General features: G+C 43.1%; 1 protein-coding gene and 1 long non-coding RNA gene across 8 annotated transcripts in view; one reads left to right on the plus strand and one right to left on the minus strand.

Moving 5' to 3' along the window:
• The window catches only part of USP47 (ubiquitin specific peptidase 47), a 107,476-nt gene that overhangs the window by 73,297 nt on the left and 7,839 nt on the right, over positions 1 to 26,340 (minus strand). For 2 of the 4 annotated variants that reach the window (XM_053286438.1, XM_053286437.1), the window contains exons 2-3: positions 23,485 to 23,544; positions 7,110 to 7,313 (exon numbers count right to left, since the gene is read on the minus strand). In XM_053286438.1, the coding sequence (XP_053142413.1) occupies positions 7,110 to 7,313; positions 23,485 to 23,544 (264 nt within the window). The remainder of the gene's footprint in view (positions 1 to 7,109; positions 7,314 to 23,484; positions 23,545 to 26,340) is intronic. The other 2 variants (XM_053286441.1, XM_053286439.1) reach the window with 1 other exon arrangement.
• LOC128340787 (uncharacterized) overlaps positions 1 to 26,340 on the plus strand; it is a 45,763-nt gene that overhangs the window by 14,852 nt on the left and 4,571 nt on the right. Inside the window, exons 2-5 of one of the 4 annotated variants that reach the window (XR_008313955.1) lie at positions 19,470 to 19,520; positions 20,915 to 20,999; positions 23,010 to 23,163; positions 23,688 to 23,991. This is a non-coding gene — a long non-coding RNA (uncharacterized LOC128340787). Of the gene's footprint in view, positions 1 to 2,733; positions 2,854 to 19,469; positions 19,521 to 20,914; positions 21,000 to 23,009; positions 23,992 to 26,340 lie in introns of those variants that run through there. The other 3 variants (XR_008313954.1, XR_008313956.1, XR_008313953.1) reach the window with 3 other exon arrangements.

Raw genomic sequence — 26,340 nt, forward strand, 5'->3', positions numbered from 1 at the left:
TTTCTTATTCAATACTAGCTGAACCTTTCTTATCTAAATGGGCTTAATGTAACAGATGTATTGTACTCAATGTAGATGAACTGTAATTATTGTTATTTGTATCTGGTCAAGTACCATAATAAACATCTATCAATCTGGTGCCCAAGGATGTGGACAAGGTGTTCAATCAATCAATCAATCACATTCATTATGGTCTTTAACCAGCATAAGGCAAACAAAAAACTGTTGTCACAAGCAAAAGAGTAAAACTATAGAATCAGAGTTTAGAAACAGTCAATGCCAGTGAGAGCTGTGAAGTCAGTGACAATAGCATGCTAAAATCATATTGCTATAAAACTATGAAAAGCTGTGAAACTGGTTAAAAATTTAAAATGTGATAAGGTAAAACATAGAAGCTAAGAGATTAACAGCTATATTATAATTTTGAGTTCAAATTAAGATAAAAACTGTAGGATTGGGGAACAGGAGATCAGAGGCATCGGTACAGGTATAAGCAGTGATGGCCCCGCTTAACTTGTTGGCAGTCAATTCCTGACAAATTTTGTATTGTCTCTTATAGTTTTTTGTATTGTCTCTTTTGTTTAAGAAGGTCCTGTGCAGTGGTTGGTCTTATATTGGTTTTATAGGCACTGTAATTGGCAATGAGCATTCATTCATTCATTCATTTGCTTCAACACATTCTAGGTCAAACCATGGTTTGGAGGGATGCAGGCATCGTTTGGGGCGAGCAGTGTTTTCATGAGTTAAGTGCTTTTGTAGTTCCTATTCTGGGTTGCTGTAGCCCTCCAAGATTGAGATGTAGGGCTCTGCAGAGAGCAGAGAAAGGTGGATGCACTGAAGGTGTTCTGAGGGGAGTTGTTCTGTCATTGCTTTGTCCAGTTGGGGAGGCCATTTAATACAGGAGGCTCTTCCCACTGGTGGAATTTGTGGTTGATATAGTGCCTCAGCAAGTGGCTGCTGGGCAAAGGGTTTTAGGCATAGGGAGACTGTCAAATTGGGGGATGACCTCAAAGTGGTCTGCAAATTGGAGCAAGTTTCCAGAGACAATTACATAGTCAATGACACTCATTTTGGTCCCATCCCAGAAGATGAATTCAGCAGCATAGTCATTTTTGAGGGAGCCATTAAGGATGCAGAAGTTAAGTCTGTTAGCCATTTGGACAGAGTCCTGCAGAGTTTGGCTTCTTGTCCTTCGAGTAGCATGTGAGAGGGAGAGTATCTGCTTCAGGGTTAGGCTTCACTGATAGCGTGTGCATATAGTATCATCACGAGTGCCTAATCTGGCATTAAGATCACCACCATTGTATACGCATTGAAGAAGGTAGAGGGGTGGTCAGTTCAATAGCTTTCCAGTTCAAACCTCAGTTTCCTGACCTGGGTAGATGTTGATTATTAGCAGGGTACAGTGTCTGAAATGGATTGTTACAGCCATAGCGTATTATTTAAGTGAAGAGAGTCTTACTGACATAGCGTACAGGGTGGTAGAAACTAGCACTCCCAGTCCCTCTTTAGGACTGCCTATTCCTGTGCTGGCTTCTGCTCCCAATGAGTATGCACTGAAGCCATTGAGTGTGAGGTCTTCAGATGTCCAAGTTTCCTGCACCATTATGATGTTGTGTTTAGAGATGAAGTCTATGAAGGATACGTCCCTGCAGCTGGAGTGCCAACCTGCCACATTCAGAAGCAAGATCTTATGCTAGTCTTTGGAGAGTCAGTCTATGGTTTTATTAGTGTGTGTCAGTGTAGAGGTTCCCAAAGGGATAACCCAGGGAGTGATAGATTGAGTGAACAGGGTCACACAATCAGAGTGGATAGTTTCTGATGTGGTTGGATCAGATGGTACTCCAAAGGGTGCATTGGTCAGATGCTGCTCTTGTGGCTCCACCAGTGCTCCAGGGGGCACATTGGGCAGGGTGATGATGGGCATGCGGCCCCATTCACTGGTATTGCTGTGGGATAATCATGAGTTTCTGATGCATGTGTCTCCAGTGGGCTCCTGGGGGTTGCATCTTGGCATTGTGTGTATGATGTGGGGGCCCTTACTCTGGGGTTGCTGTATCTGGTAGCAGTGGGGGAGGTGATGCATCCCCATCCCTTGATCCACCAGCACTTGCATGAGGCGACTGCAGCTCTTGAGGTGGTACGGATGATGCAGGTGCCCCTTCCTACAGGGTTATCTATGAAATCTGCCTGGGGCTCTGCAAAACTAGAAGGGAGCGTGCATGGAAGTATAAGCACCTGGGATTGGGCAAGCTAAGAGGTTACCCCACTCCTCTAATTGGCTGGTGCTGCAGTGTGTGTGTGGGGGGGGGGTCAGTGATATCCATTTCACTGTCCCCAGCCTCTAATGCAGAGTCAAAATTAAAGTCAGAGGAGTGAACTGACAGTTTTCTCATTGATCTGGGTATGATGTAGCCTTGGAGCATCAGTCGGTGAGTAGCACTCTTGAGTCCTTCTGGAATAACCTGAAGAGGTTGGATATCCATATCACTCTCTGAAAATTCAGAGTGAGAAGGGGGAAAGAATTGTCAATGGCTGTGTTTGGTTTTGAGCAGCTGCAAGTAGTTTTTTTAAGTTTCACAAGGCCTGTGTCTTCACCTGTAATCTTCACACTGCAGGCCATAAGGAATTAATCTTGCTGGAATTCAGAAAGGCCCTTTGTGAGCTGTTTACTGAGGTCATTTCCTTGGAGACATTATCTACAAGGTCGTTTTCTGAGGCAAAAGTTTTACTCCTAGCTTTCCCTGCAGTATGATATAGTCCTTAAACACTCTGGTGGTTCTTATATTGTATTTATAGAAAAGATCCCACTCAGTACGAATGAGCTTAAGTGAAAGGGCGGATTAGCTAAAGGTGAGCTGTCCACAGACATGGTGAATTCTGCTAGGTAGGAATTAAACCAGGTCTATAAATCTGGGGTGAGTTTAAAAGTAGACTACAGGAGTCTATTATTATTTTGCAGAATGAATTTCTCTGAACGTTAATGTAATTAATTGCTATTTGTAGCACCACCTGGGTGGTTTAGAGTACATGCGATGAATTAGATAAGTTGAGTTGTATTTGGTAGCCTTCCCTATGTGTTGTGTGAAGACTCAGAGCACCTTTTATTAACTTTGGCTGATATCAGCTGCTACTTTACCTGGATGGAGATAGTATGGCCACAGCTATTTATTTACTTATATTTATGTCCTGTTCTTCCTCCAAGGAGCCCAGAGTGGTGTACATGGTTATGTTTATCCTTACAACAAGCCTATGAGGTAGGTTAGGCTGAGAAACAAGTGTCTGGCCCAGCGTCACCCAGTGAGCTTCATGGCTGAATGGGAATTTGAACTCAAGTCTTCCTGGTCATAGTCCACCACTCTACTTAAATTACTGCAATGTGTTGTATGTGGGGCTGTCTTTGAAAACTGTCGGGAAACTGCAGTTGGTCCAAAACATGGCTGCTAGATTATTAACTGGGAATGAGCTTTCGATCATATCGTGCCAGCTGCATTGGCACCCAGCCCATTTTGGGGCCCAATTCAAAATGCTGGTTTGAACATTTAAAGCCCTAAACAGCTTGGGGGCAGGTTACCCGAGAGAGCGCCTTATCCCATATGTCCCAACTCAGATCTGAAGATCTTCTTTGGAGGCCCTGTTCTAAGTGCCCCTGCCAAATGTGGTGAGGCTAGTGGCTACTAGGGAAACGCCTTTTCAATTGTAGCACCCCATCTATGAAATAGCTTCCCCAGTGAGGCTCACCTGGCGGCGTCACTTTGTTCTTTTAGATGATAGATAAAGACCTTTCTGTGCACTCAGGCTTTTAAACATTGTTTGTTTTTTAAAGGTCTTAAAATGTTTTATATTGTATTTTCTATTGCAGTTTTTATATTGTATTTTCTATTGCAGTTTATCTGTCTTGTTTTATGTGTTTGTACCGGATGCTTTTTACCAGTGAATTATTGTGAGCCCCCATTAAGCTGTTATGGGGTGTCTAACAAATACATATTATTAATCATCACCAATCATCATCATCATCTATCTATATCTATAAAATTCTCGAAGGCATATCCATGGATAATCATGTGCATAGCATCTCTCGCAAGAGTTTGCAAGCAAAAGCACCATAGTGATTGGGCAGTGGGGATTCCATATGCAGATAGGGAGGAGGAGGAGCCTGTGATGGTTAAAGTCAACTGTTACTGGTCGGAATATGTTCTTGATTGTAGAGGAGAGGTGTGTATGTATATATGGATAGTGGGCAGGGGTGTGTGAAGAGAAGAGTCTCCTTCTCCTTTCAGAAGAAGGAGACTGCCGTTGTGTGAATTAGATGAGGAAACAAGATGAACAAGATCTGTTAACTCACTGAGGAAGGGGGGGAAGCGAGTGGAGGAGAAAAAGAGGGGGGAAAGGGAGGAAGAGGAGAGAGAAAAGGCAGGGTGAGGGACAGGCCCGGGCCTCTTAGCGGCCTGAGAAGAAAGAGCAGCTACGGTGGTGGCGGCAGCAAGAAAGAGCCCGATCAACCACTGCAGCTGCTGATCTTGTAGGGAGGAGTAGGAGCAGGACTCAGGTGAGGATAGGGAGGTCTCTGGGGATAGGAGGCTGCAGCTTGGCCAATAGGCACCACAACACTGCAGCTGGGACCAAGAGGGGTGAGGGGGATGGAGTAAAGGGATGGAAGAGGAGCAGGAGTGCAACTCAGATGAGGGCAGAGAAATCTTTGAGGTGAGGGGGGCTGTTGCAGGGGTGAGGGGAGCAATCAAGTACCAGACTACAGATGCTCTGGGTGGGTTAAGCTAATTGTTGTTATTATTTATTTACACAGTGAGACAGGAGTTATTGACTGGTTTGTTTTATCCAGACATAGAGTCCTTCCCAAGGACCTGGAATGGCTGAATTTTATTATCAATGTTGTTGCTGTTGTTATAGATATCGTCACAGAATATAGGCTGTTCCCAGTAAAGCTTCTTTTTGTAATTGGCTGATGGTGATTTCTGTGGTCCCTATGGTGTTGAGGTGCTCTTCAAAGTCTTTTGGAACTGCACCCAGGGCACCAATTACCACTGGGATTATTTTGGTCTTTTTCTGCCACTACAGCCTTTCAATTTCAATTTGTAGATTTTTGTATTTTGTGATTTTTTTTTCTTCTATTCTGCTATCCCCTAGTATTGCTATGTTGATTATTTTAACTTGTTTTTCTTTCTTCTTGACTACAGTTATATCTGGTGTATTGTGTGGCAGATGTTTGTCTGTTTGTAGTCGGAAGTCCCATAATATTTTTACATCTTCATTTTCTTCAACTTTTTCAATTTTATGGTCCCACCAATTTTTGGCTACAGGTAGCTTGTATTTTTTGCAGATGTTCCAGTGTATCATCCCTGCTACCTTGTCATGCCTTTGTTTGTAGTCAGTCCATGCGATGTTTTTACAAGAGCTGATTAGGTGGTCCACTGTTTCATCTTTTTCTTTACAAAGGTGACACTTGCTGTTTGTGATGGATTTTTCTACTTTTGCTCTTATTGCATTTGTTCTTAGTGTCTGTTCTTCTGCAGCCAGTATTAAACCCTCTGTTTCTTTCTTCAAGTTGCCATTCTTAAGCCATTGCCAGGTCTTGGTGATGTCTGATTTTCCAGTTATATTGTGCAAATATTGACCATGCAGTGGCTTATTTTTCCATTTTTCTGCTCGGTTCTTGACTTGTTCTTTCTTGTAGGCCTGCTTTGTTTCATTGGTGTTGAACAGTTTCTGCTCGGTTCTTGACTTGTTCTTTCTTGTAGGCCTGCTTTGTTTCATTGGTGTTGAACAGTTTCTCGTTATTGACCATTTTCAGTGCATCTTCTTCAATCTTCTTCTTCATTGATATATTCTTCAAGGCCTCTTTTCTCCTCCTCTACTGTTTGAAGGACTTGCAGCATTCCTCTTCCACTTGAGCTGCAAGGGAGGTCTAGCCTATTGACATCACTGTGGGGGTGCAGAGCATGATTGATGGTCATGATTTTCCTGGTCTTACGATCTAGCATCTCTAGCTCTGCCTGGGTCCAGTCTATTATTCCTGCAGTGTATCTGATAACAGGTATAGCCCAGGTGTTTATGGCTTGTATGGTGTTCCTGCCATTGAATTTGGACTTGAGGATTTTTCTAACCCTCCTGATGTATTCACATCCATTTTTTCTTTTAACTTTATTATTATTATTATTATTGTGGAGAATTTGATAGCCACCTTCAAATATCAGAAGGAATGTCACATAGGAGTGAACTTGTTCTCTATTGCTCCTGAAGGCAGGACTGGAACCAATGGGTTGAAATTACAAGGAAGAGATTTAGGCTAGACATTAACCTAGCTGGGTTTCTGCCCACCCAACAAGGTTGTCAGAGGGGCCTTTGCTCCGTGTTCCAATGATGAACGAGGCTAAATTGCCATGCACGCAGGATAGGGCCTCCTCTGTTGTTGCCCCCAGCCTCTGGAATAATCTCCCAGTGAATGTCTACTCTTTGACATCTGTGGCTGCTTTTAAAAAGCTAAATACTTTTTCATTTATTCAGGCTTTTACCCTATAGGGTCTGTCAGATGGCTTTGTTCTCCTGCTTCTGTTTTTTATGGTGTTTGCTTTTTGGTGTTTTATAGTTTTTACAGTTTAAATAATTTTAAGGTTTTAAATGTGATTTTTATGGAGATTTGTTATATTTTAACTTTTTCTAAGCCACCTTGGGATACCTTATGAAAAGCGGTATAAAAATTGAATAAATAAATTAGGAACAGTCTCCTAAATATAAGAGCTGTTTGACAATGGGACAGTTTGTCTTGTGCACTGGTGGGCTCTCCTTTGCTGGAGATTTTCAAACAAGAGGCTGCACAGCCTTCTATCAAGTATGCTGTAGCAATTTCCTGCAGGGGGTTGGATTAGAAGACCTCCAAGGTCCCTTCCAACTCCAACATTCTATGATTCTACATAAAAAAGACAAGCAACAAGCAGAAATATAAGATTATGGACATCCAATGAGTTCACAGACATATGTTGAGAAATATTCTATAAGGTAGAGAAAAATATGACAGCCAACATTCCTACAAGATTTTCACAAAAAATGCACAAACTTCTATTCTCTCTGTTAAGTGAAAAAGTTGTTTTTACCGTATTGGCAACATTGACTCCTTTCCCCCAAAATAAATCAAATGTTCCATTAACATAGCCCGCTTTAGTGGCCACATCCTCAAACAGTCTTTTTACTGGAGTGGAGGCAGGCAAGTTCAAAGTGATGCGTTCATTCACCGTCGTAGAATTAGTAATATCTTGTATTATACAAAGCACTCTAGGTTCATCAGCAGCACTTTCAATCTATAATGAAAGAAAACACACATTACAAAAAGCCACCCTATTTCGAACATTTTAATCTTTGCCAATTTTTATGTGCACACACAGCATCAGTTTATTTTGGAATATATTTATCAGTGTTCTTACAATGCAATACTTGAAAAAAAGTAAGCAGCTTTCAAGGCACCCGGGGGCGGGGCAGCAAGAGCAACAGGCACAAACAAAATCTCTTCCATTTCAACCCTAGGACTCTTTGACCTCCTGTTAGAAGCCATAACATCTGTGCTACATAACCTATAGCAGAATCAACTGGGAGCCATCCTTTTATCTTCATGCAATCCTATTAGAGCACTCTGATTATCCAAACACATTTGCTGTTCTACCAGAGAAGGATTTGTATGACAAATACTATAGTAAACTTAAGAGACATTTTGCTAGAAGGCTAAATAAATATTATACTCTGGACAGGTAATGCAGCTTTGGTCATATAAACATGATCTCATAAAACCTGCCAACTTCCTAGGAAGACAACAGTTAATATTGTATGGATTTCATTTGGGGGCAGGGGGAGAGGAGAGTATCATTTTCTTGAATACCAAGTCATTTTTAACTCTACTTGCACAAGAGACATTAATAAGAAAGAGCCAGGACAGCATTCCAGTACACTTAAGTTCAGTTCAGACAACCCTCTAACTATGACTTGTATCCTAGGGATTCAGAGAGAGAGAGAGAGAGAGAGAGAGAGACAGACAGACAGACAGACAGACAGACAGACAGAGACACTTTCTTTGCTCTAGGAGAAAGAAATCTTAGACAGACAGACAGACACTTTCTTTGCTCTAGGAGAAAGAAATACAAAAGTTATGACTTAGAGGACCATGAACAAGCTTCTTTGTGGCAGCTCCACCCCATTCCTTTTGTTCACAAACTCTGTAAATCACCATTTATACTGATGGTACTGTGCAATAATAATTTTCCACATTTACCCTCCACACCAGCGTTTCATTAACCTCTCCATCATGCTCCACCACAGGCCATCTCCCATCCATCCCGCCCCAAGCTAAATATTTAAGCAACTGGTTTTTGGAAATATACTGCCTGTGCAACATGGAAATTCCACACTGCCACCATGACTTGTATGTCACACAGGCAGTCAATAGGGTAACGAAATACTTTTTCTTATCTGTCCTGAAGCACTTGACAATCAGTTTCACTCCATAACCCCAGGTTCTTGTATTCTTTCTTTCTTATATTAAAGGAGGGTTCACATGACTGGTAAGAAGTCCTGCTGGTGAAAACCTCCGGTTCCCATGAGTGCACACCCCAGACACAAGCTGCAACTTCCATTCAAATTGTAACATCCGAACCCACCGACGTCTGGTTCCCAAGCCACACTTCCCTCTGCCGTCCAACTTTAAATGTAGGTTGCAAAGGATGGCAGAGGGAAATGTGGCTTGGGAACCGTACACTGGTGGGTTGGAATGACATAATCCGAGTGGAAGTTGCAGCTCGCACTGAGAGCACCTGCCTGTGAGAATCAAAGGTTCACACCAGATGGGATTTGCTGTGGGTTGTCTGAATTCACCCAAATAATTTTTCAGACCAGATGAAACATTTTCTAGGGATGTTCGAACCGGTTCGAATCTCGTATGGGCCATTTCAGGTCTGTCCTCCATTTTTTGACACTTTGTTTTGCTCAATTCCGCTCATCATCCATCCTCCATTTTGTGAGGCTTGTTTTGCTCAATTTGCTGACTTTGCATTGGCTGAGCTATTGATTCTGTGATTGGCCAGAGATCAGTCTGGCTCTCTGGTAGACTGTGCCAGTGCTTGAGAGTTGCCACCCTTGTTGTCTGGGGCGGGGGGGATGCAAAGGTGGGGGCTCCCAAAGGAGGGAGTTTCAAACCTATTTAAACCCAAGCCTCTGGGCCTGGAAAATTCTCTCTGGCTGCAGTTGGTTGCTGCTTGGCTCTGGCCTGTGTGCTCTCTGAGCTGGTGAGTCCTTGCAGTCTAGCTGTGCTGCTTTTTAAAAATCCTATCCCCTGTGTTCCCTTCTCTTGCCTTGCCTGCCTACCTGCTCTCCCCTTTTTAAACCTTTTCCTCTCCGTCTGTGTTATTTTTCCTGCTGCTTCTCCCTTGTTTGGCCAGGGCCTACTACCTGGGGCCTGGTGGCCCATCCCTCCCACTACCCCCCACCCCACCTGCATTGCTGCATCCCTCCCTCCCTCCTGTTTTTTTGCTTTAGATTTTTTTAACCTCCTGCCCCATTTTTCCTGTCTGCACCTCCTCCTCCCAAGTTCTTTTGCCAGGGCCCAGGCCCACCTGGGGCCTGGTGGCCCATCCCTCCAACTACCCCCACCCCACCTGCATTGCTACCTCCCTCCCTCTCTCCCTCCTTCTGTTCTTTTGATTTGTATATATTGCACTGTATTTATCTATTTATTTAACATATTTGTATACCAATGCCGCACCCCACCCCTCCCTCCTCTCTTCTCTCTCATTTGGTTCAGCTGACATGCACACACAAACACCAGACACACATGCACCGGCCATGATGAGTATGTGGTCTCCCACCACAATGCTTCATTTGTGGCCTCCACTGACCCATCTCTGAGCCGGACTCTCCTATTCCTTTAATTTTTTCTGAGCCCTCCTCTCTTCCCTCTCATTTGGTTCTGCTGACACACACACACCTGACACGCATGCACTGGTCCGGCACCATGATGAGAAAGTGGTCTCCCGCCAAAGCATGTAGTGTGTGTGTGTGGCCTCTGACCCACTCTGAGCTGGACCTTCCTTCCTCTCCCTTTAATTTTTTCTGAGCCACCCTTCCCACTCCTCCCTCTCTTTCCCCTCTTCTAACTAGCACACACACAAACACACCAAATGCAAACACGCATGCACACTGCTGGTGCTGCTGGTGTCACCCCCTGTGGGCTCCAGCAAAGATGTGGTGGACCAGACACAGTCTGAGGTGTTTCCCCACAAGCAAAAGGTATGCATTGTACACACGAAGAGAAGAGCTGGAGAAGGACCTGGTGTGCGCTACTTTAAGTTCTCTCCTTCAGCAACAGTGTGTTGGTGTTTGCCTTGCCCCTAAATTCTTTCCAGTTTGCATTGAGGGACCTTTCACCTACTGACTTAGCTGCTGTATTACTCTGAGTTAACAGTAATTAAAGGTCATAGTACACTGTTCTTATGAATGAGAAGGCTCACCAATGCAGGCAAAAAATAATATTTAAAAATTCCTGATTAAGCAACAGTAAATCCTATCAAGTTGGGGGTGGTTTGGGGGCATTGAGACCAGCCCTGCTGTGCCCACAGATCCACTTTGGAGTGTCCTGCCACTTTGGGGCTGCCACAAATCCCCATTATTCCCTACTGGGGGGAAATATCTTCAAAAATTCACCAAAAATCAGAGAAGTGTTTGATTGTCTTGGGGTTTGGTGGGTGGTAGGCACCCATGGGTGCCTACCGCCCACCCCAGTTTTGTGCCACTAGGTGTTCTATATAGGCTACAATGGGCCAGTTTGAATCCCCATTATAGCCTATGGCGAACCTTCCAAACCCAGTTTGAACTGGGTTTGAGTTCAAACCAAACCGAAGGGGGGTTCAAGCAAAACCAAAACCAAACACCCCACCCTGGTTCAAAGCCGGTTTGAACTCGAACAAAACAGGCCAAGCCGGTTTTGTTCACATCCCTAACATTTTCTAGTACATACTGTACATTAGGATAAACAAACTATAAAATTCTTTCATCTTACAGCACAATAAACCTTTTCCCTCTCAGCTTTTTAAAGTACACAAATGCAAACTCTTTCCTATCCAAATCTCATCCCCACCCCCCCAAAAAGGAAGACCAGTCACAGAATGTGATTGTTATTGTGCACCGTCCAGAGTCTTCGGAGTGGGGGGTATATTAAATGTCTCAAATAAATAAATAAATCTCTCAACACCACTTTCTACAATTTATCACAATGCATACAGTTCCCAAATTACCTGAAACTTGTCATGAGCGCCCCTCTTAAAATAAGCAATTCTCTCATAAGCTGCCAAAAGCAATAAATCAGAAATCCATTGTTTATCTCAAGAGTATCCTTAACTTTCCATTTCTGTAGTATAAGGTGTTCAGCCAGAATTAATGCTCACAATAACTATACTGTTGTACCTCTAAATAGAAATACTAGGTTCTGGTACTATAAAAGCTGGGGACACCACTAAATCCCCTTTCTCCACTGCATGCATAATTTTATATACCTTATCATCCTCTCTCTTACAAAAGGATTCATTCCTCTAGTTTCTGTAATTGCCCTTTCTACATCTTGTCCAGTTCTGCCATACTGTTTTGGAGGTGGAGCAACCAGAACTACTCAAACTATTCTAAAAGGATTCATTGTACTATTTAGTATATTCACAGAATATAAACATAAATAAAAGTATTAACTTATTTAAACAATTACTAAAAAAAACCCATATTAGATGGAGTTGCAAACTGCTAAAGTTAAAAGTAACTGTACCGGTTTGCATCTCCAAAACATCTGGGAGGAGAGCTGGTCTTGCAGTTGCAAGCATAAATTGTCCCCTTTGCTAAGCAGGGTCTGTCCTGGCTTACATTTGAATGGGAGACTACTTGTGAGAGCACTGTAAGATATTCCCGTAAGGGAATGGGGCTGCTCTGGGAATAGCATCTGAGGTTCCAAGTTCCCTCCCTGGCATCTCCAAGAAAGGGCTGAGAGAGAGACTTCTGCCTGCAACCTTGGAGAAGCCACCGCCAGTCTGTGTAGACAATACTGAGCTAGATGGACCAATGGTCTGACTCAGCATAAGGCAGCATAAAGCAGCTTCCTATGTTCCTATTTTGGTTTTTGTCAGTTGTAAAATCAGGGAGGAGGGGCCTGAATATAGAGAAAATTGTCATAGTAGAAAACAAAAGAGATGTTCAGTATCTGGAGACAAACAGTCTTCTGTCTATACTGGACAACATTAGCATCCACCACCCGCTGCAATCCAGATCTGCATCTTCCTTCCAGGTCAACAGCTTGAAGCCTAGACAAGTAGCATTCAGTGTTCCCTCTAACAGGGATTCCCAGCTGTTGTTGATTGCATGCTCAAACCTTGCCCACTCAGAAGGGATCTGGTTAAGTGGGTTGGGGGAGTGATTAATGCTTCTTTGGTGGAGGGCACAATGCCATCAAGACTAAAATTGGCAGTGACTTCTACTGAAGAAGCCTTGTCTTGATTATGAAATATTCTGCCGACTGCCCAATTTGCCATTTTGGGGGAAATGGCTTGTGGAAGCAGTGGGAACCCAGACCCAGAGCTTCCTGGATGAAGTGGATTATCTTGACCCTTTATAATCTGGTTTTAAGACTGGTTATGGGACTGAAACTACCTTGGTTGCGTTAGTGGACGCGCTGTACTGAGAACTGTACAGAAGTGTATCTTTGTTGGTGCTGTTGTGCTAGTGGTTCAACAGAGTTCAGAATCATCAACCATGACTTTGTTGCTTCCTTCAGGGTAGATTTCTGAAGGGCTTCTTCACAACTTGGCCTGATGTCCCATAAGGATTTATTATCTCCCCCATGCTTTTAAACATCTACATGCATGCTGGGGGAGGTTATCCAGGGCTTTGTTATTGAGTGCTATCAATATCAGATGACATGACACCCAATTGTATATATTGGTCCCATCCCCAACCGGGGGTGGGGGGGATGATCAATGTTCTAAATTGTTGTCTGGAATCAGTGAACGGTTGGATGTGGTTTCACAAACTGAAATTAAATCTGACAACAGCTGTTTTGATCAGGATAGCACCTGGATATCTAATCATCTGCTATAGTATAAAAGCTTTTGTTCACCTTCATTTGGTAAACAAGCTATGTCCAAGCTTGTCTCAATCAGAGCTTGTTCTACAGTACATACTCAGTTGGATTACTGCAATGTGCTCTCCATGGAGCTAAGCTTGATGACCCTCCAGAAATTCAACTGGTCCAGAATGCAGTTGCAAGAATCCTGACAGATATGGATTCTCTGAGCATATTACACCTCTGCTCATTTGACTGCAGTGGTTACCAGGTAGTTCCTGGGCATGATTCAAGGAGCTGGTTATTACTTTTAACACACTAAGCTGCTTGGGTCCAGGATACCTGAAGAACCATTATTCCAGACAAATCTGCCTCCTCAAAAATATCATTCAGGGACACCCTACTGTAAAGTTTCATCAGGAGCCTTGCAAGAGAGGACCCTCTTGGCAGTGGCACTGGGCCTGAAAAAATCCCTAGCCAAATCAGCACCCTCACTACTGGCTTTTTGGCAATAGGTAAAGATGTTCTTTTTCAAAATACTTCTCACAACTCTTATCCAGGTGGATAAAAAATTACTTTTAAAATAAAAATAAAATCATGGATTTTTAAATTTTTAAACCAAATTTTTTTATTTATACACACACACATTTTCTTATTAGAAATTTAGATATTTTAAAGATACGTTTAGTCTCCTAAAAATGAAATGATTCTATATGAACTGGAACTTCATGAATCAATTGGAATTTTTAGATGGGACATTCCTCTGTGCCAGTGTGGTTTTATATTGTCTATATTTTAATTGGTTGCATTGCATTTATTGAATCACTGTAAGCTGCCTTGGATCATTTTGTGTGAAAGGAGGAATGTAAAATGTTAAAATAATTTTTTTAAGATGTCTTATCTAAGGAAGAGATGTAGTTCAGCTATCAAGAAGTACACTTTGTTCAAAGAAAAGCATGCTCCAGAAAAAGAAAGAAGTGTAATATTTACTAGACAAATGTATGCAGTCTGAAAACTTCAGTTATTTCAAAATGCATCAGCCAGATCACTCTCAGGGTTCCTCAGATATACCATGTTATGCCTGTTTTAAAACAGCTGGACTGGCTGCTGACATGCTTCTGGGCAAAATATAAAGTGCTGTTAATTACCTTTAAAGTCCTAAATAGCTGAAGGCCAGGTTACCTGGGAGAGCACTTCTTCAGCATGATCCCCACCGCACAGTAAGGTTATTGAGAGAGGTCTGTCTCCGGCTGCCGCCAGTGCACCTGACAGCCACTTGGGATCAGACCTTCTCTGTAGTTGCTCCTGGACTGTGAAATGTGGTCCCTGTAGATACCTAAGATCTTTACCAGTCTTTAAAAGCGCCCTAGAGGGACATCTTTTTAGCCTGGCCTTCAGTTATTTATCTATCTATCTATCTATCTATCTATCTATCTATCAAATTTATACCCTGCCCAAACTTACGTCTCTGGGCGGCTAACAACAATTAAAACATATATAAAAGTTAAAACAGTTCAACATATAACACATATAAAAGTTAAAACAATACAATTATTTAAAAACCATAAAATTAAACAAACAGTTTAAAAAAAAAAACCTGAGAAAGCTTGGGTAAAAAATGGGTTTTCAAAAGTTTTTTTAAAATTGCCAGAAATAGGTAGGATTGTCTCAGCAAGGAGCGCATTCCACAATCTCAGGGCAGCAACCGAGAAGGCCCGTCTCTGTGTGACCACCAAACGAGTTGGCAGTAACTGGAAACAGATCTCCTCAGATGACCTCAATGGGCAGTGGGGTTTGTAGCAAAGAAGACGCTCTCTTAAATACCCAGGACTCAAGCCATTTAGTGCTTTATAAGTTATAACTAGCACTTTGTATTTTGTCTGAATACCTATTGGCAGCCATTGTAACTCCATCAGCAAAGGAGTGATGTGGTCTCTCCGAGATGACCCAGAGACCAAACTGGCTGCCGCATTCTGAACCAACTGGTTTCCAGACTATGTACAAAGGCAGCCCCAAGTAGAGCACATTACAGAAGTCAAGTCTGGAGGTTACCAACAAATGTACCACTGTTTTAAGGTCACTGATCTCAAGCAACAGGCGCAGCTGGCATATCAGCCGAAGGTGACAGAAAGCACCCCTGGCCACCGCCTCAACCTGAGAAACCAAGGAGAGGTGTAGATCCAGGAGTACTCCTAGATTGCGAACCTGTTCCTTTTGGGGAAGTGTGACCCCATCCAGAACAGGTTGATCAAAATCGTCTCTGGAGTTTTGACCCCGCACAATAAGTACCTCCGTCTTATCTGGATTCAGCTTCAGTTTATTCTCCCTCATCCAGCCCATTATTGCTTCCAGGTAGGCATTTAGGGAAGATATGCCATCTCCTGAAGAAGTTGGCACAGAGAAGTAGATCTGGGTGTCATCATACTGATGACACCCAGCTCCAAATCCGATCTCTCCCAGCGGTCTCATGTTGATGTTAAAAAGCATTGGAAAGAGTATGGAGCCTTGGGGGACACCATACTTAAGCTCAGAATTTGAAGAGCAACAATCTCCAATCAACACCATCTGCAACCTGCTCAAGAGGTAGGAGCAGAACCACTGTAAAACAGTGCCTCCCACCCCCAACCCCGTCAGACGTTTCAGAAGAATACTATGGTCGATAGTATCGAAAGCTGCCAAGAGATCCAAAAGGACCAACAGAGTTACACTTCCTCTGTCAACTGGAGATCATCTATCCCAATTGGAGATCATCTATCAGGCCGACCAAGGCAGTCTCCACCCCATAGCCTACCCGAAAACCAGTTTGAAATGGGTCTAGATAATCAGTTTCCTCTAAGACCATCTGGAGCCGAGAGGCCACCACCCTCTCAATTACCTTGCCCAGCCATGGGAAGTTGGAAGCAGGCCTATAATTGCTCAACTCTGAGGGATCTAATGCAGCTTTCTTTAGAAGAGGTCTAATAATTGCCTCCTTAAGACCAGGAGGCATCCTGCCCTCCCTCAGAGGAGTGTTTATGATTTCTACCAGGCCGCCTACAACAGCCTCCCTGCTAGATAGAACAAGCCATGTTGGACAAGGATCAAGAGAACAAGTGCTGGGCCTCATCAATCCAAGCATCTTGTCCACATCCTCAGGAGTCACAAACTGAAACCGATCCGATAGAATCGCATAAGACGAGTTGTTGGACACCTCCAGTTCAGATATCATATTAATTGTGGAGTCTCCATCTAGGTCGGCCCGAATCCGAGAGATTTTGTCTGCAAAAAATTCATTAAACACATCACAGCGGGTGACTGATGCTTCCAAATTCTGGTTCAAGGGAGGGTGGGCAGATACTAGCCCCCTCACAACCCTGGACAACTCAGCTGGATGTGAATTTGCAAAAGCAATACAGGCAGAAAAGAATTGCTTCTCTGCTGCATGTATCGCCCAAGCATAGATCTTTAAATGTGTTCTATGTCGCAATCTGTCAGATTAGAGTCGAGTCTTTCTCCACTTGCGTTCCAGTCACCTACCTTGCCGCTTCAGCCCCCGTAACTCGTCCGTATACCAAGGGGCCAATTTTGAAACGGGTCGGAGAGGACGCTTAGGAGCAATCGTGTCTCCTGCCCTGGTGAGCAAGTTGTTCCAATTCTCAACCAGGGCATCAACAGGATCACCAGCAAAGCCAACATTAAATTCTTCCAAGGCTTCTTGGAATCCTACTGGATCCAATAACCTCTTCGGGCAGACCAATCTAATAGGCCCCTCATCCCTCCAGATTTGGGAAATAGTTGTAATCCCAACCTTAACCGGATGGTGGTCCATCCATGACAATGGGGAAATCACAGGAGTCCCCACCCACGGAACAGCACCCTGATCAGAGTAAAAGACCAAATCAAGCCTGTGACCTGCAATATGCGTCGATCCAACTGCTTGGGATAGGCCCATAGTTGTCATGGCCACTATGAACTCCTGAGCTGCCGGTGACAAGTTGGTCCCGAAACAAACATTGAAGTCCCCCAGCACCAAAAGTCTGTGAGACTCCAACACAAGTCCTGCAACCAAGTCTATGAGCTCAGTAAGGGACTCAGTTGGGCAGCGGGGCGATTGGTACACCAACAGAAGTCCCAATCTATCCCTGGTCCCCAAACTTAAGTAGACGCATTCAATATGGTCTGATACCCTGACAGGGATCCTGGTAAGGAAGATGTTATCCTTATAGACCACAGCCACTCCACCTCCCCGCCCACATCCCCTCACCTGCTCCTCTACAGAATATACTGGAGGGAGAAGCTGGGACCAAACTGGAACACTAGCTTCCCCAACCAAGTCTCAGTAATACAAACCAGGTTGGCCCCTTCATCCATAATCAAATCTCAGATGAGCTCTGGCTTATTTGGGACAGACCTGGCATTGCAGAGGAGCAAGGTAAGGCTATGTGAGTTGTTGGCAATGCTTCCTGAGGTCAAAGAGCTGGCAGGGCAGCTGGAAGGGGAGACAGCTATTAAATTTCTGACTACCCTTCCCCTGGAACGGCCTGCTGACCTGCCAACGTTACTTCTATTCCCCACCACCACCAGAATAGCTGTCCCACATTCAATGAAGGCGCCCCCTGTCTCCCCATCTCCAGGAAAACCCAAACACATTACCCAATCTCAGTAACAAAGTGTGCCACTTACTGCTGCAACTCCTCAGCCCAACCCTCAGCCATACACCGAAGCCCGGCACCAAAGGCTGGCCTCCTTTGGTGGCCGCCTGCAGGCTAGCTGTGCTGCCTGCCGCTGCCCTTCCCTTAAATAGTCTCCAGAATCCTTCCTCTCACAAAGGACCCTGGGTAGGGGTGATGTGATCAGTCAGTGCCTGTAGGTGGTAAAGGGAGGAATTGAGGAAAGAACTTGAGGAAAGGGAGAATCCAAATTAGGCAGCAGAACTATGCTGGGCTAAGTTGGTCCATCCGGCAAACAAAGGGTGGGGAGGGACAGCTCTAAGGCTCCCAGCTATTCAACAAAGGAGGCTTGATAGTAAAAGCCACAGCTTACTTTCTCCAGTCTCCCTCCTTAATGGTTTTTAATTGTTTTAATGGGTTATTTATTTTGTTTTTATCTGTTTTTATTTAAGCAAAACACCTAAAGGCTAGGCATAAAAAAATAAACTCACATAAACATAAAAATGTCAATGTGAGTAGCAGGCATACACACAACACTACTGCCTTCTTAAAAAAGTAGATGCATGGCACAAGAGAAAAACACACACTAATTACTTCATACCCAAGTACCTTCAACACAAGTGAAATACAACTTCCTGTAGAACAATTAGGTAAAAACAGGTTGCTTACCTGTAACAGATGATCTGGTAGTGATCCAGAGACATTAATAAATAATGGGGATCTGCGCCTGCGCAAATCGCTTTGGGTAAAACTTGTTAGCTCCTCAAGACGTCCCCAACCGCCGGCTGCATGTGATCTGTGCCCATTAATATCAGCAGTTTGGCATCCTCCTATTCAGTTTCTGTTGGCCAACAATTTAGGTGTTTATATTATTATATATATATATATATATATATATATATATATATATATATATATATATATATATATATATCAGCTTGCGCTCTGCAGTGGGCTCAGATGGGTGGGTTTTATTAATGTTGCTGGATCACTACCAGATCATCTGTTACAGGTAAGCAACCTGTTTATCTGGATAGTGATCCAGTGACAACCATAAATAATGGGCGACTTATGAGCTTCTGCAGTGGTGGTGGTGGGAGCCGCAAGCTATTGGAGCACCCTCTTAAGTACTGCCCGTCAAAAATTGGCTGCCGCTGCAGATCATACGTCCATAGCATAATGTTTTATAAAAGTCTGGTCTGAAGACCAAGACGCAGCCATGCATATGTCCTTGTATTTTATTCTTGACGTATGTGCCACTGAAGTTGTATGAGTAGAATGGTCTTTGACATAATTTGGCAGAGCCACCTTCTGTCACTTATGGGCCATTAAAATAATTTCTACTAGCCAATGTGAAAGTTGCGTGATGGGGAGTGGTCTTTCTGACAACCCTTAAAGCATACAAACAATTGTTTTGTCCTTCTAATTTACCTAGTTCCTTTTAAGTAGAACAGCAGTGCTCTGCATACATCCAGACAATGCATTGAGTGTTCTAACATAGTAGATGGGTTTCTGGAAAATGTCTCAAGAATCACATCCTGATTAAGATGGAAGTCTGACTATCTTCGTTTGAAATTCTGGATCTATATGCATCACCACCTTATCCTCATGGAACTCGGTGTATGGGTTGTCCATGCGTAGTTTCCAATTGATTTGAACTCCTAGGTCGCTCAATAAAGTTGTTACGCATGGTATTTGTGATAATAATTGGTCCTTTATTTTTGCAGTGAGGAGCCAATTGTCCAGTATGGAAAGACGGACAGGCCCTGGGTCCAAAGGTAGGCTATGATCACTGCCATACATTTTGTGAATATCCTCAGGGCTGTTGCTAGGCCAAAGGGTAGTACATTGTATTGATATATTTCCTTGCCTACCATGAAACACAAGTACTTTCTGTGGTTCTCCTGTATGTTGATGTGAAAATAAGCATCTTTCAAATCCAGCGTTGTGATCCACATCTCTTCATGTAGAAGTAGAAGGATTGCTTGCAGAGTTATCATGCAAAAAAATTTCACATCGACATACAGGTTTAGCCAACACAGATCCATTATCGGGCAAATGTCTCCATCCCTCATCGGGATTTGGAAGTATCAGGAGTAAAAACCCGTCTGACTGCAAGCCCACTGTAGTGGAGATATTGCTTGCTTTCCCAACAGTTCTATGACCTCTTCCATCAGCGTTGTCATCTTGGGAGTGTACTTTATCCTCGTGAACTCTGGTAGAGTAATGAACTCTATTGCATACCCATTCTGGACTATTCTTAAGACCCACCGGTCCAATGTTATATGGTGCCATGCTTGCACATGACTTGTCAGTTTGATGTTGTATCCAGCATATGCCAGTAAGATGTTGTTTCTGGCACTGATGGAATGAGTCATTGTTCTGTTGTTTATGTTGGTCCTCAATGGTACAAGTGGGTGTTGCGACCAATCAAAGGCATTGCTTGGCCAGCTGCATAGTCTTATTACAGCTTGCCTAATTTCCCTTATTCTTAGTCATGTATGCCTTCCGATTAGATCTTTGAAATTGTCTTCTAAATTCCTTTCAATCATTTTGGTGGTACATGCTTTGTCTTCACTGGTATGGTTGATATCTAGTGCTTGCAAACTTGGGCTTTGATGTCATGAAAGTTTTTGCAGTATTCCCCCCCCCCCCCCATTTCTCCATGTAGGAGTTAGTTTCCTCACAAAATAGACCTTTGCCATCAAATGGCAGGACTTCTATCCATTACCACATATCTTGTTGTAGATTTGTTTCATGCAATCAAACATGCCTTCTAAGAATTATTGCTGATGTCAAGGTGTGTGATTCCAACTCAGCAAGGTGTTTTTCATTGCTTAGTTGCTGTCAGGTAGCCATGGTTGCTTTTACGAAAGTGTCTTCAAATTTATTTCAAAATTCCTCCGGCGACAAAGTGGCATTCTTCAAACAGTGTTTCCCATAAGGGGTATGTGTACTTTGATAAGTACACCATATAACTGACTATCTTTATCGTTAGGTATGCAGTAGTATAGGATCTTCACCCTAATACATCTAACTTATACCCCTCCTTATCAGCAGGTGTTGTTTGGCACTTCCTGCCCTTTGAAGTTGAAATGCAATTTATTACCAATGAATTTGGTACATGATGTTTCAGTAGATATTCATTTTCATCTTCTTATATCCTATACAGTTCTCCAATCTTTTTGAAGTTGGTGTGGAAGTTTGGATAACCTCCCAAGCTCACCTTGCTGCTTTTGTAATTACTGTTAACACTGGTAAGTATACAGGTTGTATACCCGTAGTCTTTTTCATGAAGTTGTAAACTGGGTCACCGAGATCCATAGTTTATTGCTTAAGAACCAGGCCAAACACATCAGCCATTTCTGCTATCTGTTGATGGTAGGAACACATTTCCTCCGCAGGAGATATGGATGGAGTGGTAGAAACATTTTGATTTGGATCAGAGTTGTGTTCATTGGATTCTTCATCTGAGGAGTCAGAGGCATAAACTTCCTCTTCTTCCAACGAAACCACTTGCACTTCCGTATGGATACCTATATTTGGCCAAGAGCTGGAGCTGTGGCATACTGGTTCCCTTGTTTTGTTTGGGAGAACAGGGTCTTCATTACTTTCTGTTGAGGAAAGGGCTCCTTTTGCAGACGTACGTTCAGACTTTTCAGAGTCTGAACGGATGTTCAGATGTACGTTCAAGTTTTCTTCTGATGAGGAACTCGTCCTACTAGTAATTGTTTTATCTGGTTTCTTCAATATTGCGGTTTGTGTTGCAATACTTTTTGGCATAGGTATGGTTTGTGTACTCATCGCATGTACCATTCTAGGTTCTTCTAGTAATTGAGTCTGTGCTTGCGTGGATGTTACTGCACAGAAATGTGGAGGTGGTACAATTGGTGGTGATTGAAAATTTCTTTGTATAGCTGCATCCTAATTGTCCTCCTGCCTTATCTCTTGTGTGTTAATCAGTACTAAGGCATCCAGACTGTCATACTTAGTGGGTGTTATCTGAGACGCCATTTGCACTAAGTGTGGGCTTACCATTCTCTGAGATGTCCGAATCTTAAATCGTTTATATTCTTCTGTCAAAATGGTAATAGAAGCACCACCACCCCTCAGTAATAGCCCACGCAGTGGGGTGGTATTGTATACATTTCTTATTTATATCAACTGTGTTCTCTGTACTGGAGGTAGCTGCTCCAGTCCCTCCACTTCATCAACATCTAATATAGTACTTTGACTAGAGTCCAATAATGCCATGATGTTGCATGCCATTGTTGGATCCAACGCTGTCTTGGCATCAAGCTCAGCTTCATGGGCGATATCGAAGATTATTGGCGATTGCCCTCCAGACTTCAACGCCAAGGAAATGGCTACTGATAGAAGCTGTTACAGCATCGACAATGACTGCTGTAGAGTCAGTGCTGGCAACAAATAAATTGCTTGATGTTGAAACTCTGACATCGACGTGTCCCTAGCACTGCAATGTTCCTTTGATGTCGATGGGATTTGGGTAGTTGTTGGGGACTCCCTCATGTGCTGTAAACCAGCAGGGGAAGTGGTAGCCCCAGCTGTCTTTTTGCGCTGTTTGGCAGGTTTTTCGGATTTATCCTGGTGGTTTTTTGCTGGCAATGCATCAGAGTCAGTCTCTCATTTCCTCTTATATTTTTCCCGATGGGGATGAAATTCAGGAGCTGTAGGCTTCTTAAAAGATGATCCCACCTTTGAAGTAGTTGCCCCCAATGCTGAGGATTCAGACTGCATATTTGTATCAGTCCTCGGAGTCTTCTTCAGTGTCATGCCCGATGTTGAGGGCAACTGTGGCATAGCTTTCCCCAGACTTAATGTGCTCTCCAATAACACAATTTTAAAGCAGGCAGCCTGATTTTTTAAAGTCTGTTTGGAAAATGAGTTATAGACTAAGCAGGACATAGTGCTATGCCCTTCTCCCAAACACAACACACACAGTTCATGTCCATCTGTTGAGGCGAGCTTGCTCTTGTAGTTTACACAACTTTTAAAGGTGGTTTTCTCTCTTGGTGTTTTCGCACTCATGAGAATCATGAAAGGGGTACGCAAGTAAGAGTAGTCGTCTTCTGCTCCACGTTATGCCAATAATTTCCACCATATAACAAATTAAATAGTTAGGTCTGTTTAGTGTTCAGATTTCAAAATACCATAAAATGCTTAAATACTTATCGCAGTCAATAAGAGAAGTCTGCCATTCCATGGTCTATGCTAATTTATCTATCTTTGTATACTCTATTTCTGAGGAGCTAAGTAATCCAAAGAAGTGATCGCATTGGTGGTCAGAAAGAAATTGAATAGGAAGACACCAAACCACCAATATTAACAAGTGTGGAGAACGCGCAGTCGGCGGTTGGGGGCATCTCGAGGAACTAACAAGTTTTACCCGAAGCGATCTGTGTGAGTGCAGAACCCCATTATTTATGGTTGTCACTGGATCACTATCCAGATCCTCTCTTATTCCAGAACTATCAAAGCCATGCTTTTAATTCTTGTCGATGTGATGCTATTACAAAGCCAACAAAGCTTACAATTTTGCATCCTGTAACAGACAGCATAAAAATGCAAAAGCTTCCATTGTTAGAACTATGCTAAGAATTAAAACCCAAAAGACATGCACATAGCATTTTATTCACTCGTGCACATATTAACAAGTACTACAGTTTCATGCTGTTACTAGATCCGAGCTATCATTTTGAAATATTTACTTCAGCTATCTACCTGTGCAAATTTCTTCTTCATTTCATCAAAGATACTTTGTCTGCATCTCCAAAGCATATCCTACGATATATAAATACAAAATTGTAAAATGATACTACCTTGAAGTAGAGAACCACCTTCAAAAATTTTCTCTTTATAAAGCATTGCTTTTTAAATCCTTACATATGCCAAGATCCAATCTGAAATGTTTTCCTGTACAATAGCACACACTGGGAAAAACAACACCTCTGAAGCTGGAGAAATTTACAGAAAATCTAGCTGGTTGCAGGCAATGAAGATTTAGATGAACCAAGAACATTAACTAACCCAATATAAATCCAATGTCATGCAGCATTGATGTCCCCCACACTTCTAGAATTCAAGAAAAAGAAGCAGCAAGGAAACGCTCTTTTTAATGACTATTTTTGCACAGCTTTCAAAGGAGAAATCAAGAGTTCTTCACACTGAAACAAGGATGATTAGACAGTGGACAATAGAGAACATAAAAATCAGATAAAGCTATTAACATTGCCCAAACAGAAGTATTTGGGAGAACTTGATGAATTTTACAAAAATCAATAAAGAAAGCCCCTCTTCTTACAAACCTACCTAGTTTGTCTTCTTCCCCACCTCTCTTCTCCAGTAACTTCTGCAATTTGTTACATTAGCCAACCAATTGGCAGGACCGGCAGAATGTGGTAAGCGAGGACCACATGGCAGGGAGTCACTGAAGTAGGGAGGGCGCCTGCTGCTGCTCTCATCACATCGGCTTTTCCCTATCATTCCCTTAAACTTAATCCCTTCCTCACTCGCCACTCAGCTTCCTCCTCATTTCCCTGTCAGCGAGGGCTCATGCCCTGCTAGCTGCTCTGGGCGCATGGGCTCGGCTTGCTCAGTCCCTCCCTCCCTCCGGCTCAGCTGATCGGCAGGCTCCTCGGCTCGTGTGTGTGCCTGCCTGCTGTTGCAGCTCCTGATTACAGGAGGGGTGGTGGTGTGCAAACTTTGTGCGGGCAGCATGGCAGGGATCAAGCCCCACCAGTTCCAAGCTGCTACTGCGCCTTGCCTTGGTCTTTCTGCAAGGCAGTTTCCTGAACATTTAAATCCTGAACTGAAGGAGGAAGCACAGAGAGCATCACTTACTTTCCCAGTTGTGTTCCACATTCAAACTGGAACTGGTTTCAGAACTAGAGTGAACTAAACTGGAATGGTTGGTCTCTGTGTGAAAGGGTCCCGGGCTCCTGACCTTCCGCCTACCAGGAAATAGTCCATCCCCAAGTGCTTTTGTATCCAAGATGAAAGGAGTGTAGATTTGAGGGTCATGTCCAAAGCTAAATTGATCAGGGCTATTGTCTAAGTAAGACTTTCTACGCAACACTTCATAAAGAGACAAGAACCTTCACTTGCTAATTTCACCAACCTTTCAGAGCCACCTGAGCAACAGAATGGAAAAACAAATCCAATTCAGGAGGAAAATGGGGAAAGAAAGCTAAAATACAAAGGTAGAAATGCCTTTGCTATAAAGAAATTGTGCCTGTAGTTTGAAACCATCTAAGGAGAAACTAGTACTAGTGGTGGTGGTTGCAATAGCCATCCTTTACTACCTATGTGCCAATTTCCAGAGTGCTCAGCCCAGCCATTATCATGGTCTGAAATTTTTCCACTTTTCCACAAATAAATGGCTGGTTTGGTTGTTGTTAGGTTGTGTTGGGTTGTTGTTGTTTTTTTTGGGGGGGGGGTCTGAAAAGCTGCTCTTATGCAACTGTACTACTTCAAAAGGATGTCTCACTTATTTTCTTCCTGTTGTAATAGTGGGGGTGCACAAGAAACCCCACCCCCCCAAAAAAATCAAAAAATTACATGAGTGGGGAAACCCTGGGAAGTATGTATGTGCAGAACCTGGTGACTGGGCTTCCTGCCCCCTCTCCCATTGACAGCCCCAAAGCTGAAGCAGCACTTAATGACAGTAGATGGAATATTGAACTGAGCTCCTGTGCAGATTTATTTGTGCACTGGGAGAAAATATATATATTTTAAAATTTAAAAAAAAAGAAAAAGCCAGAAACCATGCATGCACACACACTCACTCCTAGCCTAGCTGGGCGCAGGTGAATGCACCAACAGGAAGCAGGAGGCAGGGCACTCTGCCTCCTCTGCAATAGTATTGGCCAGAAATGGGTGGGATGAATGGAGAGAAGCCTGCCATATGAACAAGCCAATACTTGACAACCTGTAACAAACAGTAATCAAACACAATAAAAAGCAGCCATGTAAATGGCCCAGATTAATTCCTATTTATGCTTATTTATACTTAGGCACACTTCACATACTTTCGTCCTAACTCATCATACCACTTCCTCCCACAGTAAAGCCCACCCCCACACCCACTCCGGTCTGGGAAGTCTCCAGGCAGACAAAGAAGTGGCTATTTACAAGCTTTCCCCAGTTCAGACTCTGGTTTAAAGCTAACCAATTTGTGTTTATTTAGAAATTAATTTATGTAATTTCATTCCAAGTGGGAAAAGTTAGTTAGTTATAAGTTTATTCAGTCATTGACCAGCAAAACCAAGTGGGAAAATAGTTCAGAAATATTGAAAGAAGCTACTGAAGTTAAACATAATTGTTTAGACGTGTCATAGTTTAAAGCAGGGCTGCTCAACTTAGGCCCTCCTGTAGATGTTGGTCTACAACTCCCATAATCCCTGGCTATTGGCCACTGTGGCTGGGGATTATGGGAGTTGCAGTCCAAAAACAGCTGGGGGGCCTAAGTTGAGCAGGCCGGGTTTAAAGAAATGACATCTCACCACTGGTTCAACTGATAGCTGACTTAAGTAAATTGCAAGACATTTATAACTATATAAAAATCAGAAGGGGAGGCTA

The sequence above is a fragment of the Hemicordylus capensis genome, chromosome 1 (genome assembly GCF_027244095.1).
Source record: "Hemicordylus capensis ecotype Gifberg chromosome 1, rHemCap1.1.pri, whole genome shotgun sequence".
In the NCBI taxonomy this organism is placed as follows: domain Eukaryota; kingdom Metazoa; phylum Chordata; class Lepidosauria; order Squamata; family Cordylidae; genus Hemicordylus; species Hemicordylus capensis.